General features: G+C 38.1%; 1 protein-coding gene across 3 annotated transcripts in view; it reads left to right on the top strand.

The window, feature by feature from the left end:
• The first annotated feature begins 1,798 nt into the window (after positions 1–1,798).
• The window catches only part of LOC306660042 (cytochrome P450 2C55-like), a 69,577-nt gene continuing 55,925 nt past the window's right edge, over positions 1,799–15,450 (top strand). Inside the window, exons 1-5 of one of the 3 annotated variants that reach the window (XM_079138109.1) lie at positions 1,799–2,009; positions 3,172–3,337; positions 3,484–3,633; positions 7,521–7,681; positions 10,273–10,449. In XM_079138109.1, the coding sequence (XP_078994235.1) occupies positions 1,842–2,009; positions 3,172–3,337; positions 3,484–3,633; positions 7,521–7,681; positions 10,273–10,449 (822 nt within the window). In that variant the 5' untranslated portion in view covers positions 1,799–1,841. The remainder of the gene's footprint in view (positions 2,010–3,171; positions 3,338–3,483; positions 3,634–7,520; positions 7,682–10,272; positions 10,450–15,450) is intronic. The other 2 variants (XM_079138112.1, XM_079138111.1) reach the window with 2 other exon arrangements.

Here is a 15,450-nt window from a genome sequence, read left to right as displayed (position 1 = left end):
TAAAAGATTCACTAAGCCCTGTGTTACATCGATTAATAAAAGTGATGTGTCATTTAAATCAACTTGTAGTATAATAATTAACTAGATTCATATTTATTTTGAAAGTCTTAGAATGAATCATGAAATATGGAATCAAAGTACAGGTGAATGTTGGTAAATCCAGTGGTGTGGAGGGAAGCGTGCAGGAGGCGGGAGGTGGGCTCCAGCCTCAGCTCTCCCTCCTGCAGTCTCTGTGTCTTTGGCCACGGCACTGCTTCTCCAAGGCCCAGTTCTTCAGCTCCACAGAGAGAATAATTTACCTTAGGCAAAGGAAATTGAGAGAACCAAAAGGGATATGACAGTGTGACAATCCTCTGTAAATTGTCAGAATCCCTGTAAACATGACTGATAAATCCTTATGTGATTCATTCTTCACAAGATTCTTATTAAGGCACTTAGAAATAACTGCACTAGTCAATTTAGAATGAATGCGACGATGTTAGAAAACATGCCTCTCTATGAGCATTGCCATTACCAGTCTAGCAATACATATCATTCCAGTCGTATTTAAATCCTCGTGACCACTGAACGTCTTATCCTACTCAGGTCTGCAAGTTGTGGGCATTTAAAGACTTCCCTACCTCCGTGTTGTTCTGTTCGTAATATTTTTTTTGACAAGCATTGCCATTAGTGATCTAGTGGTGTATGTTTTTTCACTGATATTTAGAGCCTCGTGACCACTGAAGGTCATCTTCCTGTTCAGGTCTGCACAGTGTGGTCCTTCTGTGCTGGGGATACTATTGAAAGACAGTCTCTGTCCCACCCCCGCCCCATCCACCACCACAGCACATGCTCATTGTTCCTTCTTTAATCTTCCTTCTTTTCTCCTCCTAAATTTTCTGAGATTGGCTCTTCCTCCATTACACTAAGCAAGTTTTACTTCTGCAGGGATGGAGAAGAGAGAAACCCGATCTGATTTGTTCTCTAGAGAGTGTGTGGTGTTATTTTGGGTGGTTTACATTCACAGTAACTAAAGATTTTTGGTTTTCTTGTTATGCTAAAATTATCCTCCATGCAGCTGTGGGGAAGCCGTAGAGCATCATGATTGGCATCAGAAGAGCTCATTCTAATCCCAGTTCTACCACCACTGCGCTGTGTGACACTGATGTCTCCTCTTCTCCCAGATCTCCTTTCCTTATTTGAAAAATAAAAAAGACAATAACCTCTGCCGTCAAGTGCTTTATAGGGCATGTAACAGTAAAAGGAGTGTACATTAGCTAGTTACTTGATACAAGTTCAGTCACTCAAGATTTATGTTACATTAGCCTTTTCATGTTTGAGCAACTGTAATGTTAGTACAGCTGACTAAAATATTTTTAAAAAGTTATTTTCAAGGATGCTATGAAGAGTTTGAAAGGCATTACTAGGTAAACACTATTTTATATGCAAGGGATAAAACACATGGATTGACCTAAATGTCAGAAATATCCAATTGGTTGTCAGTCTAAGAATTGAGAAAGTTGAGCAATTTTTTCTTCATCAAAATATTTGTCTCATTGGTTCACAATTCTGATTGCACATTGGGACCAATGCAGGTGTGTAAAAATTAAAAATAGTATGTAGGACTCACCCCAGACTAGGTGCACCAGAATTTCCAGGGTGGGGCTGTGGAAAGGAGATCAAGTGGAGAGAACAATTTATTTTCATGTTTTTCAGTGGGGCAAAGTCCACTCAGAAGAGAGATTAAAGGACAATCAGTTGATTGGTCACTTATATGTCAAAGATTCACAAGTTAGCTGGGAGTGTTATAAAGGCTGGGGATTGCAGGCTTACAGTTGTTTCAGTAAGAAAAGAAGCTTTCAATGGACCTAGTTGTAGCCCTGGTCCTTGGTGTTTCCTGTCTGCTTCTCCTCTCACTATGGAGACAGAGCTCTGGGAGGGAGAAGCTCCCTCCTGGCCCCACTCCTCTCCCAATTATTGGAAATATCCTGCAGATAGATGTTAAGGATATCAGCAAATCCTTAACCAAAGTAAGTATGCTTTATGATTCTTCAGTGGCTTGCAAATGATAAATAATTCACTCTTTTAAATAAAATATACCACTGGAGGCAAATTATTAAGTGATATTATTTAATAATTTAATTATTTCTCTCCTAGCAAAATGCATTATTATCATTTCACTTTATCTGACTCCCTGTGGATTATTATTTTTGATTTGTCACTGTCAGATAAAGCAAAATAATAATAATGCATTTTGCTAGGAGAGAAATTAGATTCGAATTGATAAAGAACTGCCCTTCTTTGATTCATAGTCATTTGCTATGACTTTTTTCTGAAGGTCAATGGAAATACAAATGTTTTGAGATTAGAGATTTTATTCAAGAAGTCATCTACTGTACATGGTGCATATTTTGTTTAGATTAGCCATGATAAATTTCTCCACAGAAGCAAATTTCTCTGTTGTCAAGGAAATATCTATGGGTTCATAAAAACACGTGAACAAAGAAAGAATTAATGAGGGCCAGCTGAGTGACATCAGAATGCTTTTGGGCTCCACACAGAGTTCCTCTCTGTGACCTATGAATGTCCAGCATGGGAGGAATTGTCCTTCCATGGGAAGCTGCATGTCCTGGCATTTCTCTGCTGTGACCATTCTCTTTCAGAGTTATTAATACTGGTGGATCTCAAACTGGGCTGGGCATTTAGAGTTATCTGGGGTGATGTTTAAAATGGGAGATTTCTGGTATTTATCATGGGTCTACTGAGTCCAGATCAGGTGACTCTGAAGCAGTGTCCCACAGCATCTAGTCTGGACATTGGTGACTGATACAAATTGTTCAGGTACCAGAAGTTGACAAATTTAGGTCTTCTGTTTACTAGCTGTGGGAAACTGAAGTTAATCTGAGTCTTTGAACCTCAGTCTCTACCTATAAAACAGAGTAAATAAATCTATCTCAAGGTATTGATTAATTGTGACAGTTCATCTAGTAATTTCCCTGGTAATTTCCTGGCAAATGAGAGCCATTCTATATGTAACAATCAACAACCACCATCTTATGTATAAAATTCAGCAAGGTTTGAAGTTGTGTTTGGAAGAATAAAAATAGCAACAAAATAATAATATCAGAGTCATGCACAATATGTAGATCATATTGTGACTTGCTAATATTTTCATTTCTTTCCTATTTCCAGCTCTCAAAAGTCTATGGCCCTGTGTTCACTCTGTATTTGGGCATGAAGCCCTCTGTAGTGGTGTGTGGATATGAAGCTGTGAAGGAAGCTCTGGATGATCTAGGAGAGGCGTTTTCTGGAAGAGGCTCTTTCCCAATAATTGAAAGAACTAATACCGGCGGACATGGTGAGTGTGGATGTGTATGAGTGTGCGTGTGTGTTTCAGGCAGTGGTCCCGGGGATGAGACTTGAGCTCCTCAGACAGATCTTGTCTACCCTATGTCAGTTTCCTCTTCTCTGTTTGGGATCTTTCTCTGTATTTCATTCTGCTAGGAGTCATTTTCAGCAACGGAACGAAGTGGAAGGAGCTCCGACGCTTCTCCCTCATGACCCTGCGGAATTTTGGGATGGGGAAGAGGAGCATTGAGGACCGTGTTCAAGAGGAAGCCCGCTGCCTTGTGGAGGAGTTGAGGAAGACCTATGGTGGGTGCCTTTTATGTCACTGACCTCAACGCACTGCTCTCCTCTTGTGCGATCTTTCCAAATATTGCAGGAGTGGCTGATATGTCATCCTTGGGTGGCGATTGCTGCCTCTCATGGGGAGGAGGCGATGGTGTGAGGCAGCCAGCCAATGGGGCTTTGGTGTTCATGTGCTTGTTTTTGTACATAATGACTGTGTCTGCTGTGTGAGAAAATACTCCCTGTATCCTACCTTGTCCCCAGCTCATTTGTTTCCAGATCAGTATATCATGAAGACAGAAAGTTCCGAGACTCCTTACGAAAAGAAAGTTATGAAAGACTAATATTTTTCCTGTTGTGTAATTGTGGATTAACTATTCTAGAACATTTTATCAGGGAGCACTTTTCAAATAGACATGGTGGGAACAACCTCATCCCATCTTTATGGGGCATGAGAAAGTGACATGCTGTCACATAATCAGTCTGTATTTGTTCCATCAGCCTCACTGACATGTCTGGGTTTGATTTAAGACCCATGCCTGCAATTTCTGCCAGAAATGGTGCTCATCTGTGACTTATTTGCCTAGGCATCTCTTAGTGCAGGCCTCATCTATTGTGTTTTCCCTGTAAATAAAGAACTATTTAAAAGTGATCAGCTGATGTTACTTAATGCTACTCACTACTTTCTGTATTGTTTTATATATCTTAAGTAAATATACACTATGGCAGATTCTACAAATATACAAATTCCAATGCTAAAAAGGATTTATTTAACTGAATTTCAACTACTACTAATCACTCTTTCTTCCTTTTCTAATTGTTAAGTTCACTTTGCTTTAAGCTTTCCTTGTATTCCTCCGTCCACATTATTTGTATACTAATCACGTTTTTATTTTCTATGCTTTATGTTCCTTTGACATCATGAATGTCTTGCAGACTTAGGAAGGCTAATTTCTGGAGACAGAAGGCATGCTTTTGATGTACAAACCAACCAACCAATCCATAGCCCAGACTCCAGATCACTTCCTTTGTCAAAGTCTCCCACACCAATCCTTCATTCTTCTTGCCCTTAATCATCCCAGGGCCAGCTATGGAATAACTAGGGACTATCTCTATAGTCTTGACCCACTGAAATTACTCAGATTATTCAATGAGGATACACAGTGTACCTGTCTATCCTACCTCACTCATTCCGTCTGTTGCAAACTCCAGTGAAGTTTTTGCTCCATGACTCCCCCCTTGCTTCTTCTGCCTCCTGTTCAAAGTTGGTGTTTCCCCATGTGGCCCTGTGAGGACTGGCACTCCTTATCTTGGGGACTATAATAACTACCAGTCTTTTCAATGGTTATCATTTCCTGCTTTGTTGTCCTCAGCACATTGGGTTTGGGATTAGAAGTTTTATGGTAATTATTTATCCTCACTGCAAACTCTATTCATCTAGGACATGTTTGTTTTCAACTTGAATTACAAATTGCCCTAACATATTCTTATTTTTTTCTAAATGAAGAGAAAGATTGAAAATTAGAATTTTTGTGTGTGTGAAACACACACACAGAAGTTTCAAATTATTCCTTATCTTCTAAAGTTAAATGAGAATTTTTTGGGAAAGCTTAATGCCTTGGTATTTCACCTGAAAAGGAGCCAGACAGAGGAGTTGTTAAGTACACAATTTTCTATTATTTAATTCCCTATTATTTCTTCATAACACTTTTCATTCAAGTTCCCCTTCATTATATCTATGATGTACATTTGGGGGCTTTTACACATAAAGTTCATTGCTAATTTGGTTACAGAAATTTCACTTAAATATTGCTCATTCAAAAAAGAAAAATTTCCCATTTTCTTCTCTATAAAATGATGGAATAGACCTAAATGATGGCCAAATCTAAAATTTGTAATAACACAGTATTCTGTTGATAACTACATAGAGTAATAACCCATATTTCCACAAGAGAGCAGGCTCTGCCCAAGTAAATTAATCTCCTAGAGCAGGAGATTCTTTTTGTTTTTAAAAGTTTTTCCCTTATGGCATTGAAATGAAGAAATAAAAGGACTCCATTTATCAAGGTAACCTTTTATATTTGAAATGAAGATTTCTTACTTCACTTTTATTTAAAGCAAACATCTAATTTAGAGCGCATGCTCATTTTTGTTAGCTTTTCTTTTCATATGATATGGTTAGCTTTTGCCTTTTTACATTTGTATTTACCTGCAAATGCCTGCATTTCCTGTAGTTGTTCTCTCTGATTTAGTCTTCTCCTCTGCTGGTTCTACATATAGTTCCTATAGATCCTTAGACTATTCATTCCATATAAAAATTTCCAGGTTGCTATTTTCTTCTTTCCTATGTCAATGCTTAACTTTTTAATAACTTTCCCAGGTGGATGTGCTTTTGCACTAACTCAAATTATTAAGGGTTTCCCCCAACCCTCCTGTCCTGGGGATTGGACCCAAGGCCTCTTCCATGCAAGGCAAGTCCTCTACTATTGAGCCATATCCCAAGTCCTTACTAGGCATTTGTTTAATTTTTAAATTAAAAAAAATTTTTTTAGTTGTAGATGGACACAATACCTTTATTTAATTAATTTATTTTTATGTTGTGCTGAGGATCGAACCCAGCGCTGTGTAAGGCAAGCTGCTTCACCGCTCAGCCCCAGCTCCAGCCCCTTACTAGGTGTTTATTAAAGTGGCCACTCAAAGTTTTTTTTTTTTTTTTCCTTTGTATTCCAAAATAACAGGGAACTAGGATCAGAATCATGTACACAAAGGGTGATGTTTCCATAAGTTGGTGGGTGTCAAAAGAGTATTTGTGTAACAATTATTAAGCCAGATAGGATAGAATAGTCAATTTAAGTTCAAGGGAAAAATCATGTGTTGATTTTAAGCATGTGGAAGTTCTGTGTCAGAATTGCTTTAGGGATTCTAAAATTACCCTTGTTTGTTACTTTGAAGACATGCACTTTTTTCTTTTAAATTACTTATTTAAAAAAATTTTTTATTTGCTCTAGTTAGTGATACATGACAGCAGAATGCATTTTGACTCATTGTACACAAATGGAGTCCAACTTTTCATTTCTCTGGTTGTACATGATGTAGAGTCACACAGTTCGTGCAATCATACATGTATATAGGGTAATGATGTCTGTCTCATTCCACCATTTCTTTCACTCCTGCCCCTGCCCCCTCCCCTCCCTTCATTCCCCTTTGCACAATTCAATGTTCCTCCATCCCTCCGTCCCCACCTAGGCCCTGTTTTGTATCAGCATCCACTTATTAGAGAAAACATTTGACCTTTGGTTTTTTGGGATTGGCTTATCTTGCTTAGCATGATATTCTCCAATTCATCCCATTTACCTGCAAATGCCATAATTTCATTCTTCTTTAAGGCTGAGTAATATTCCATTGTGCATATATACCACAGTTTCTTTATCCATTCATCTATTGAAGGGCATCTAGGTTGGTTCCACAATCTAGCTATTGTGAATTGAGCTGCTATTGTGAATTTATGTCACTGTATCACTGTAGTTTGCTGATTTTAAGTCCTTTGGGTATAGGCCAAGGAGTGGAATAGCAGGGTCAAAAGGTGATTCCATTCCAAGTTTTCTAAGAAATCTCTATACTGCTTTCCAGAGTGGTTGCACCAATTTGCAACCCCACCAGCAATGTATGAGTGTATCTTTTTCCCCACATCCTCGCCAACACCTATTGTTGCTAGTATTCTTGATAATTGCCATTCTAATTGGGGTGAGATGGAATCTTAGGATAGTTTTGATTTGCATTTCTCTTAAGTACTGGAGATGTTGAACATTTTTTCATACATTTGTTGATTGATTGTAGATCTTCTGTGAAGTAAGACACGGACTTTTATATGTATATTTTAATGTCTTCCAAAATTGTTTCCAATTTTTTAGGCTCACCCAGTGATCCTACTTTTATCCTGAACTGTGCTCCTTGCAATGTGATCTGCTCCATTATTTTCCAGAATCGTTTTGATTATAAAGATCCAAATTTTCTTAACTTGATAGGAAAATTTAATGAAAACTTCAAGATTTTGAATTCCCCATGGATGCAGGTGAGATGGGATCTTCTCTTCTTAATAATCATTTGTGGTCATTTCTCTGACAAGTACAAAGTTCTACATCAGTATTCCATGTGTCCACTTTTCAAACATTCACCTCACACCTCAGTTTATAGACTATTTTTTGGAAAGTAGAATCATCCTCCTTCTTGCTTTCTTTGTTTTTTCTTTCCTTTGTCTCTTTTTTTGTTTGACAATCTCTCTCTCTCTTTCTCTCTGTTTCTTCTGCTTTCTGTAGCCTGCCTTTTTTTTTAACATGACAAAAGTCATACACGTTAAGTGGAAAGAAAAACTAATGAAATGAACACAAATTCTAAATAGGTGACTTTTCTAAACCCTTTTTTAAAAGTTTGTAATCTTTGTCATGTATGGTCTCTGAAATCTCTGTTCCTTTAGCTTATGTACAGCTAGTTTCAACAGAAATGTCCTTGAAGGAGCCAAAAAGGGAAAGAAAGAAAATGGAGCACAGGGGTAGAAGAGAGAGGCAGAGAGTCAGAGAGAGAGAGAGAGAGAGAGAGAAAGAGAGAGAGAAAAGATAGACATAAGGAAAGAAGATAAAAAGGAGGGAAAAATATAAATAGAGGGGGACTGGGAATGTGGCTCAGTGGTAGACCGCTTGCCTAGCACATGCGAGGCACTGGGTTCGAGTCTCAGTACCACATTAAAAAATGAAAAAAGGTATTGTGTCCAACTACAACTAAAAAAAATTAAAAAAATAAATGGAGAGAGGGAGGACTTTCTCCAGATTGACTCTATGCCAGGCACTTGCTCTTAAGCAGCCTAAAGTCAGCAGAGGTGAAAACTTCAGGTCTTTTCTTAGCCCATGTCCTGCCCTGGGTCTGTCCGTAATTTGTTTGAATTTATCAGAATGTGTGGGTGCTTTCGAGTGCCCTCATTTTTCAAAGGTACGCTCTCCCAAGGTTTCTTTCCCAGGCTGTTGTGCCTTAGCTGTACTCTTTTGCCTGGCTGGCTCAGGGTTGCTTAGTGGCATAATAAGTTAAAAAATCTTTTTTCCAGGTAGGGCATTTTGAGGTTTTTGATGCTGCCCTTTGCTTTTCCACCCTAGTGAATTCTGACTTTGATGAAAGAGACACACCTGCTTTGCTTCTGTCCTTCAGGTAGTCCTTGATAGTTGAGAACAGAGAAGCACAATCTCTGTTCCTCTGGAACCAAGAACCCGGGTCCCTCACTGGACAGAGGGCTGTCCTCATTAAGGCCACTGCCAAGCTGAGGAGGTGGGTGGGAGGAGCAGCAGCAATGCCACAGAGTTTTCTGAGTTTTTAGATTATTTTCCTTTTTGTCCATTTGGTTTCCCCTTTGTTGTTGGAAACATCTGACTGTCTTCTAGATTTCTGATAAAGTTGATTCTGCCAGAATTTCCATGATGTTTGGCAATTTTTTTGGGGGGATGGGCTGTTTACTGTGCCTACTGTGAAGTAAACCCTTAGACACCAGAGTGCTGTCCAAATCCTAGTATCTTGGTGTGAACCTCTCAGAAAGGTAGATGAGTCCTTCATTTTTACAAGGAAGACAAATGCCTGAGTCTCGGGGTAGAATTCAAGCCCAGTGACTGGTGGTTTTTCAAAAAACCTCTGTTTCCAGGCAGCACTTCGGTGATTGCCCCAAATCGTGCCCAGGCCCTCAGTGGATACCCAGGGCTCCTGTTGAAAAGTTTCCGTTACCCACAGGCTTGTCTGCCAGTCAGCACTAGAGACCTCGGCACCAGGCAGAAACATCCTAATTTAGAAGATCAGGGTGGAGAATGTTAGGGACACGGCTGCTGCCAGGATCCTCTGGGCAGTGGGGTGTTTGATGCTTCAGTGGGGATCCTGGTTGAGAAAGTGACCAGGGTCAAGATCACAGAATGATTGGGTTGTGGTGTGAATGGACCATAAGCAAACATCACAGTGTTGCCCTGTGTTGAGCTGGTGTGCCCTATAATCTGCCTAAAAGATAATTGCATGATTTTATAGGAGTCATTTAACCACTCTGTGACATGTGCTTGTCTATAAAATGCTGTGTTGGTTTTCATGGTATCTTTGCACCCAGCCCAGTTACAAAGTCATGATTCTATTCCTGAGGCTTACTGCTGGTAGAAGAAATTGCAGGGAGTGTCTGTGTGCTCTGTGTCAGGCTGCAAGTGTCCTTAACCTCTGTGCTGACATGTGACCCATGAGTGATAGTGATTCATGCCATTCTGTATTTCAAAGTTGCAAGTAAAAATGGGAGAACTGACATAGAGATGTTTTAATGCTGTAAAAACTGTGTACGTATCAGACATTCTTACCGTGTTTGATGAGGTGGTGGGTTTTACTCCCATCTCCCTGTCAGCATGGAGCATTCCTTCGTACGGCAATCACACGCTGCTCAATTTGGAGACCATACTTTAACTCACCACACTTTTTAACCATGGTTGGTGTATGGTGTATATGACTTTAATACTTGTTTTTAATTTTCTTTTTGCAGTGTGGTCTCATTATGTTGCTCAGGCTGGTCTCCAGCTCATGTGCTTAGCCTCCTGCGTAATGGAACTGTAGGTGTGTACCCCCACTCCTGGCCTAATAAATAACATTTCAATCTTTAAGGTCTGCAGTGCTTTCCCTGCTCTCATGGATTATCTCCCAGGGAGTCATAACAAAGTACTTAAAAATTTTGCTTATGTAACAAGTTATGTTTTGGAGAAAGTAAAAGATCACCAAGAATCCTTGGACCTAGACAATCCTCGGGATTTCATTGATTGCTTCCTGATCAAAATGGAACAGGTAAAATGTTATTTGTTTGCATACATATTGTGCTTCATTAATCCTTTCTTTACTTATTGGGAATGTAATTGGCCAGGCAAGAAACACTTAAGTAACACTTAACTTAACATTTAAGTACCTACTGCCTGCAGCATCTGGACTAAACCTCAAGGAAGATTTAAAATTGAATTCTTAAATTCAGTTAGAATACATGGACACTGTTTTCAGGCACTAATAAACTGAGGAAAGACAGATTCTATGCCTCAGGTGAAATGGAAATATAAATCTATTAGAAAATACAGAATACCAAGCCATGAAATAGAAGTAGACCTATCACACAGCAGGAAGGGCTTACCCTAGATGGTCCTCTTGCTTGTCCTGAGGTTTGATATAGATCTTCAATTATTTGCAGTGAGGAACAGGGGAGGGGATTTCAGACAGGAGGGTCAAATGAGTGTGGTGGTAGAGATGGAGGAGAGAAGCTTTAGCTGAGTGTAACCAGAAATGGATTTGGGTAGATAAGGAGTTGGAAATTTCTGTTAAGTACTCTGAAAACTTGAACATTGGCATAGAGTTTGATTTGATCAGGTGTATGTATGAGCCAGCTATGAGACTTTTTCACCTCTTTGGACTTGGTCAGTCTGTAATATAGAAATGCAGATTGTAAAACAAGGTCAAGTCATCAATCTTGTCATAGTCTATAGGTCTAAGAAATTAGTTTTAGGTGGAGGAGTAGATGAAAGTCAAATGGGTCTGTGTGGAAAACTGCAGTAGTGAGAATGGTGAGGGTGTTTGGTAATTGACATTAACATCGACAGTGTGCCAGGATTCTATTTTCTCCTTATCTTCATCAGCACTAAGAAACCGTGGTATATATACACAATGGAATATTATTCAGCCATAAAGAAAAATAATATTATGGCATTTGCAGATAAATGGACGGAATTGGAGAATATCATGCTAAGTGAAATAAGCCAGTCCCAAAAAACCAAAGGCCGAAAGTTTTCCCTGATACGCGGATGATGACTTTTTTATAATTGCCATTCTAAGTGGAGTGAGCATTTCCCTTGTGGTTAGTGATGTTGAATATTTTTTCATATATCTTTTGGTCGTTTGCAAGTCTTCTTTTGAAAAGAGTCTGTTCATAACACTTGTTAATAGTGTTATTTGTTTTCTTGCTATTGAGTGATTTGTGTTCCTTATATATTTAGGATGTAAGCCCCTACTCATTTTCATATACTTTCTCCCAATCTGTAGATTGTCTCTTCACTCTGGTAATCATTTCCTTTGATGTGCAGGCACTTTAGTTTGATGAAATCACATTTGCTATTTCAGCTCTTATTTCTTACTGGTTTTGTGGTTTATTTGAGAAATCACCTCCCAGACCACTGACATGGAGGTCTTCCCCTATGTTTCTTTCTGGTGATTTTCTAGTTTCATGTCTCACAATCAATCCTTCAGTGAATTTTGTGCTGAGTCTTATGCAAGGATTGAGGTAATGGTCAAATTTTATTCTTAAGCATGTGGATGTCGTGTTTCCCCATCAACATTTATTGAAGAGAATGCCCATTTCCCATTGTGTATTCATGGCACATTTCTTGAAAATCAACTGAATTAAGATGCATGGGGTTATTTCTGGGCTGTTTATACTATTACATTTGTTGATATTCTGACTTATGCCAGTATCATTTTTTAAAATTTCTATGGCTTTATAATCTTTTGAAGGTTATACAATGCCTCCCACTTTATTCTTTTTGCTCCTGATTGCTTTGGTTACTTGGGTGTTTTTTGGTTCCATATACATTTTAGGATTGTGTTTTCTATTTCTGTGAAGAGTGATATTGAAATTTTGATACAAATGGCATCGACTCTGTCCATTGCTGTGGAAATTATGGACATTTTAACAATGCTAATATTTCTAACCTATGAGCATGGGCTATCCTTTTATGTTTTGTGTCTTTTTCAGTTTCATTCACAAATGTTTTATAGTTATCAGTATACAGACTTCCATCTCCTTGCTTAAATTTAATCAAATACTTAATTTTTCTCATTATATTATAAATAATATTATTTTCTTAATTTCTTTTTCAGACTGTTTTTTTGTTAGTGTTTAATAATGCTACTGACTTTTGCATGCTGATTTTGACTTTTGCAATTTTACTGAATTTATTTATCAATTCTAACAGTTTTTTGGTGAGATCTTTTGGGTTTCCTATACATAAGATCATGTCTTTGGAAATAGAGACAATTTCACTTTTTATTTTCATATTTGGATGAATTACATTTCATCTTCTTGCCTAAATGTTCTGGCTAGGACTTCCAGCACTTTGTTGAATAAAAGTGGCAAGAGGGGACATTCTTGTCTTCTTCCTTGATCTTGGAGGGGATGCCTCCAACTTTTCAGTGGTGAATATGATGTTTACTGTAGGCTTGTCATATATGGAATTTAGTATATTTAAAATTGCAGGGTAGATAATGATTGATTAGTATATCCCCTCTCCCACTGGGATTTTGAATGTATATCTCTCTGTCCTATAAGATTTTTGTTGGAAAAAATTTATTCAACAAGAATCTCATTAGAATTCCCTTCTATGTTATGAGTCATCTTTACCTTGCTGCCTGGAAAATTCTGTTTGTATTTACCTTTTGGCCATTTGATTATTATGTGTGTTTGTGTGGTTCTCTTTGGATTCATCTTATTTGATGTCCCCTAAACTTCCCAAACCTGAATTTCTAATTTTATTCCAGGCTTGAGAAATTGTTATTTATTTATTTATTTTTGGGGTACCAGGGATTGAACTTGGCACTCAACCCCTGAACCACATCCCCAGCCCTATTTTGTATTTTATTTAGAGACAGGGTCTCACTGAGTTGCTTTGGGCCTTGCTTTTGCTGAGGCTGGCTTTGAACTCTCAATCCTCCTGCCTCAGCCTCCTGAGCCACCATGCCTGGTGAGAAATCATTATATTTTTTGATAGATTTTCTGTTTCTTTCAATCTCTGTTTTCCTGTCATGACAATATTGCTTGTTTTGTTCTGCTTGATTGTGTTCCACTTGATTTTGTTCCTTATGTCCTTATCGTTACTCTTTTTCATTCTTTTTTTTTTTTCTTCTCTTCAGATTGGCAGTAACCTAATTTTGAATTCACTGATCCTTTCTTCTGCTTGATCTATTTTGCTGTTGAATTTCTCTGTTGACTTTTTAAGTTCACTTACAGTATTCTCCATTACTATAATTTCTTTTTGGCATAGTTTTATATTTCTGATAATTGTGAAAAGTATATTTTCTATAATTTGCTGAAATTCTGTTTGTTCTTTTTATTTATTTATTTACTATTGGTTCTTCTTAGTTATACATGAAAGTAGAATCCGTTTTGATAAAATTATACAAGCATAGGGTATATCTTATTTTAATTAGGACCCCATTCTTGTGGGCGGGCAAGATGGTGGGATTCACTTAGGTGCTTTTCATATGTGTACATAGGAAAATTATGTTTGATTTATTCTTCTGTCTTTCCTATTCCTATCTCCTTCTCTTTTTTTTGTTCCCCTTTGTCAGTTTGTTCTTTCATTGCTTTCCCTCAGTAAGCATCTTTAAGACAATTATTTTGAACTCTCTTGTCAGGCAAAAGACAATCCATTTTGCTAAGGTTGAATTCTGGAGATTTATCTTATGTGGGCTGTATATTTCTATTTCTTAATTTTTCTTAACTTTCCGTGATGGTTTATGCACATTATATAAAACAACTTCCTCTCCTGGTCTTCTAATAGAAGAAGGATCTTACCAGTTTAGTTGTAGATACTAAGGTGCTTCTCAAATATCTGTATTTGTTTAAACTGCTGTGTCGGTTTTTTCAGCCCTTTGAGATTAGGATTTGTCATGTCCTATCAGTACCACAAGATAGTTAAGGTAGAATTCACACTATCTAGATGTGGTTGGAAAGGTTGGGATGTTAGATATGTGTTTCCTGTATCCTCACAGTGAATCCGGGAATGTGTGTGTATCTCCTACTTTCTCTCTCTTTCTCTCTCCACCAGGCCATGGAGAGTTTCTGTGGCAAATACCTGCACTCACATTTTAGCTATTTTCTTTGATCTTGTGAAGATAGCTGCTGGAAGTGTCCCTGTTGTTTTTCCACCTTCCATGATCTAAGGATAAAGATCCCCATCTACCCCCAGAGCTACCTGGTTAATGACGCAGGTTGTACAGAGTTTGGCATTCAATGTCTAGACAAGCTTCTTACAAGTTGAATAGGTGCATCTGAAGTTATCACTTTGGGTGCCTTTGGAGAAAGCTAAGGGACTCATGCTCACGTTGCCAGGGATCTGCTTGTTGGCCCATTAAGCTCCCTGATACAGTTAGTTACCAGCAGCAGTGGGAGCAGCAGCAGTTGGAAGAATATTCTAGTAAATTCCTTTCAGGGAGAAACCATGATCTTTGTATTTTATATCCTTCTCTGCCATGGATATTAAAGCCCTTGAGGATGCTGGCAGGTTTGTATTAAATTGCCATTTTTTTCTGTGGTGTAGAGAAACACCTGGATGTGTTAGTGGAGGCTCTGACTTCCTTATCAAGATACCTAAAGCTCAAGAAATAAAACCAAGAACCAGTAAGGGGGATGTCATTGAGTTAAAAAGCTTCTGCATAAGCCAAGGAAATGATTAAGACTTGAAGACAGAGACTATAGAATAGGAGAAAACCTTTACTTGCTACTCCTCTGACAGGTGATTAATATCCAGAATATATAAAGAACTCAAAAAGCATCACGCCAAAACAAAAACAAAACAAAACAAAAGAACAACAACAACAACAAACCGAGAAAACAAATAACCAAATCAATAAATGGGAAAGAGACATTTCTCAAATAAGAAATACAAATGGCCAAAAAATATATGAAAAAAATATTCAAAATGTCTAGCAGTCAGGGAAATGCAGATCAAAACAACACTCAGATTTCATTTCACTCCAGTCAGAATTCCAATTATCTAGGACACAAAGATAATACATGCAGGTGAGGATGTG

Source organism: Sciurus vulgaris, assembly GCF_902686455.1.
Source record: "Sciurus vulgaris genome assembly, chromosome: 4".
NCBI lineage: Eukaryota > Metazoa > Chordata > Mammalia > Rodentia > Sciuridae > Sciurus > Sciurus vulgaris.
This window is presented reverse-complemented; position numbering and strand designations above follow the sequence as displayed.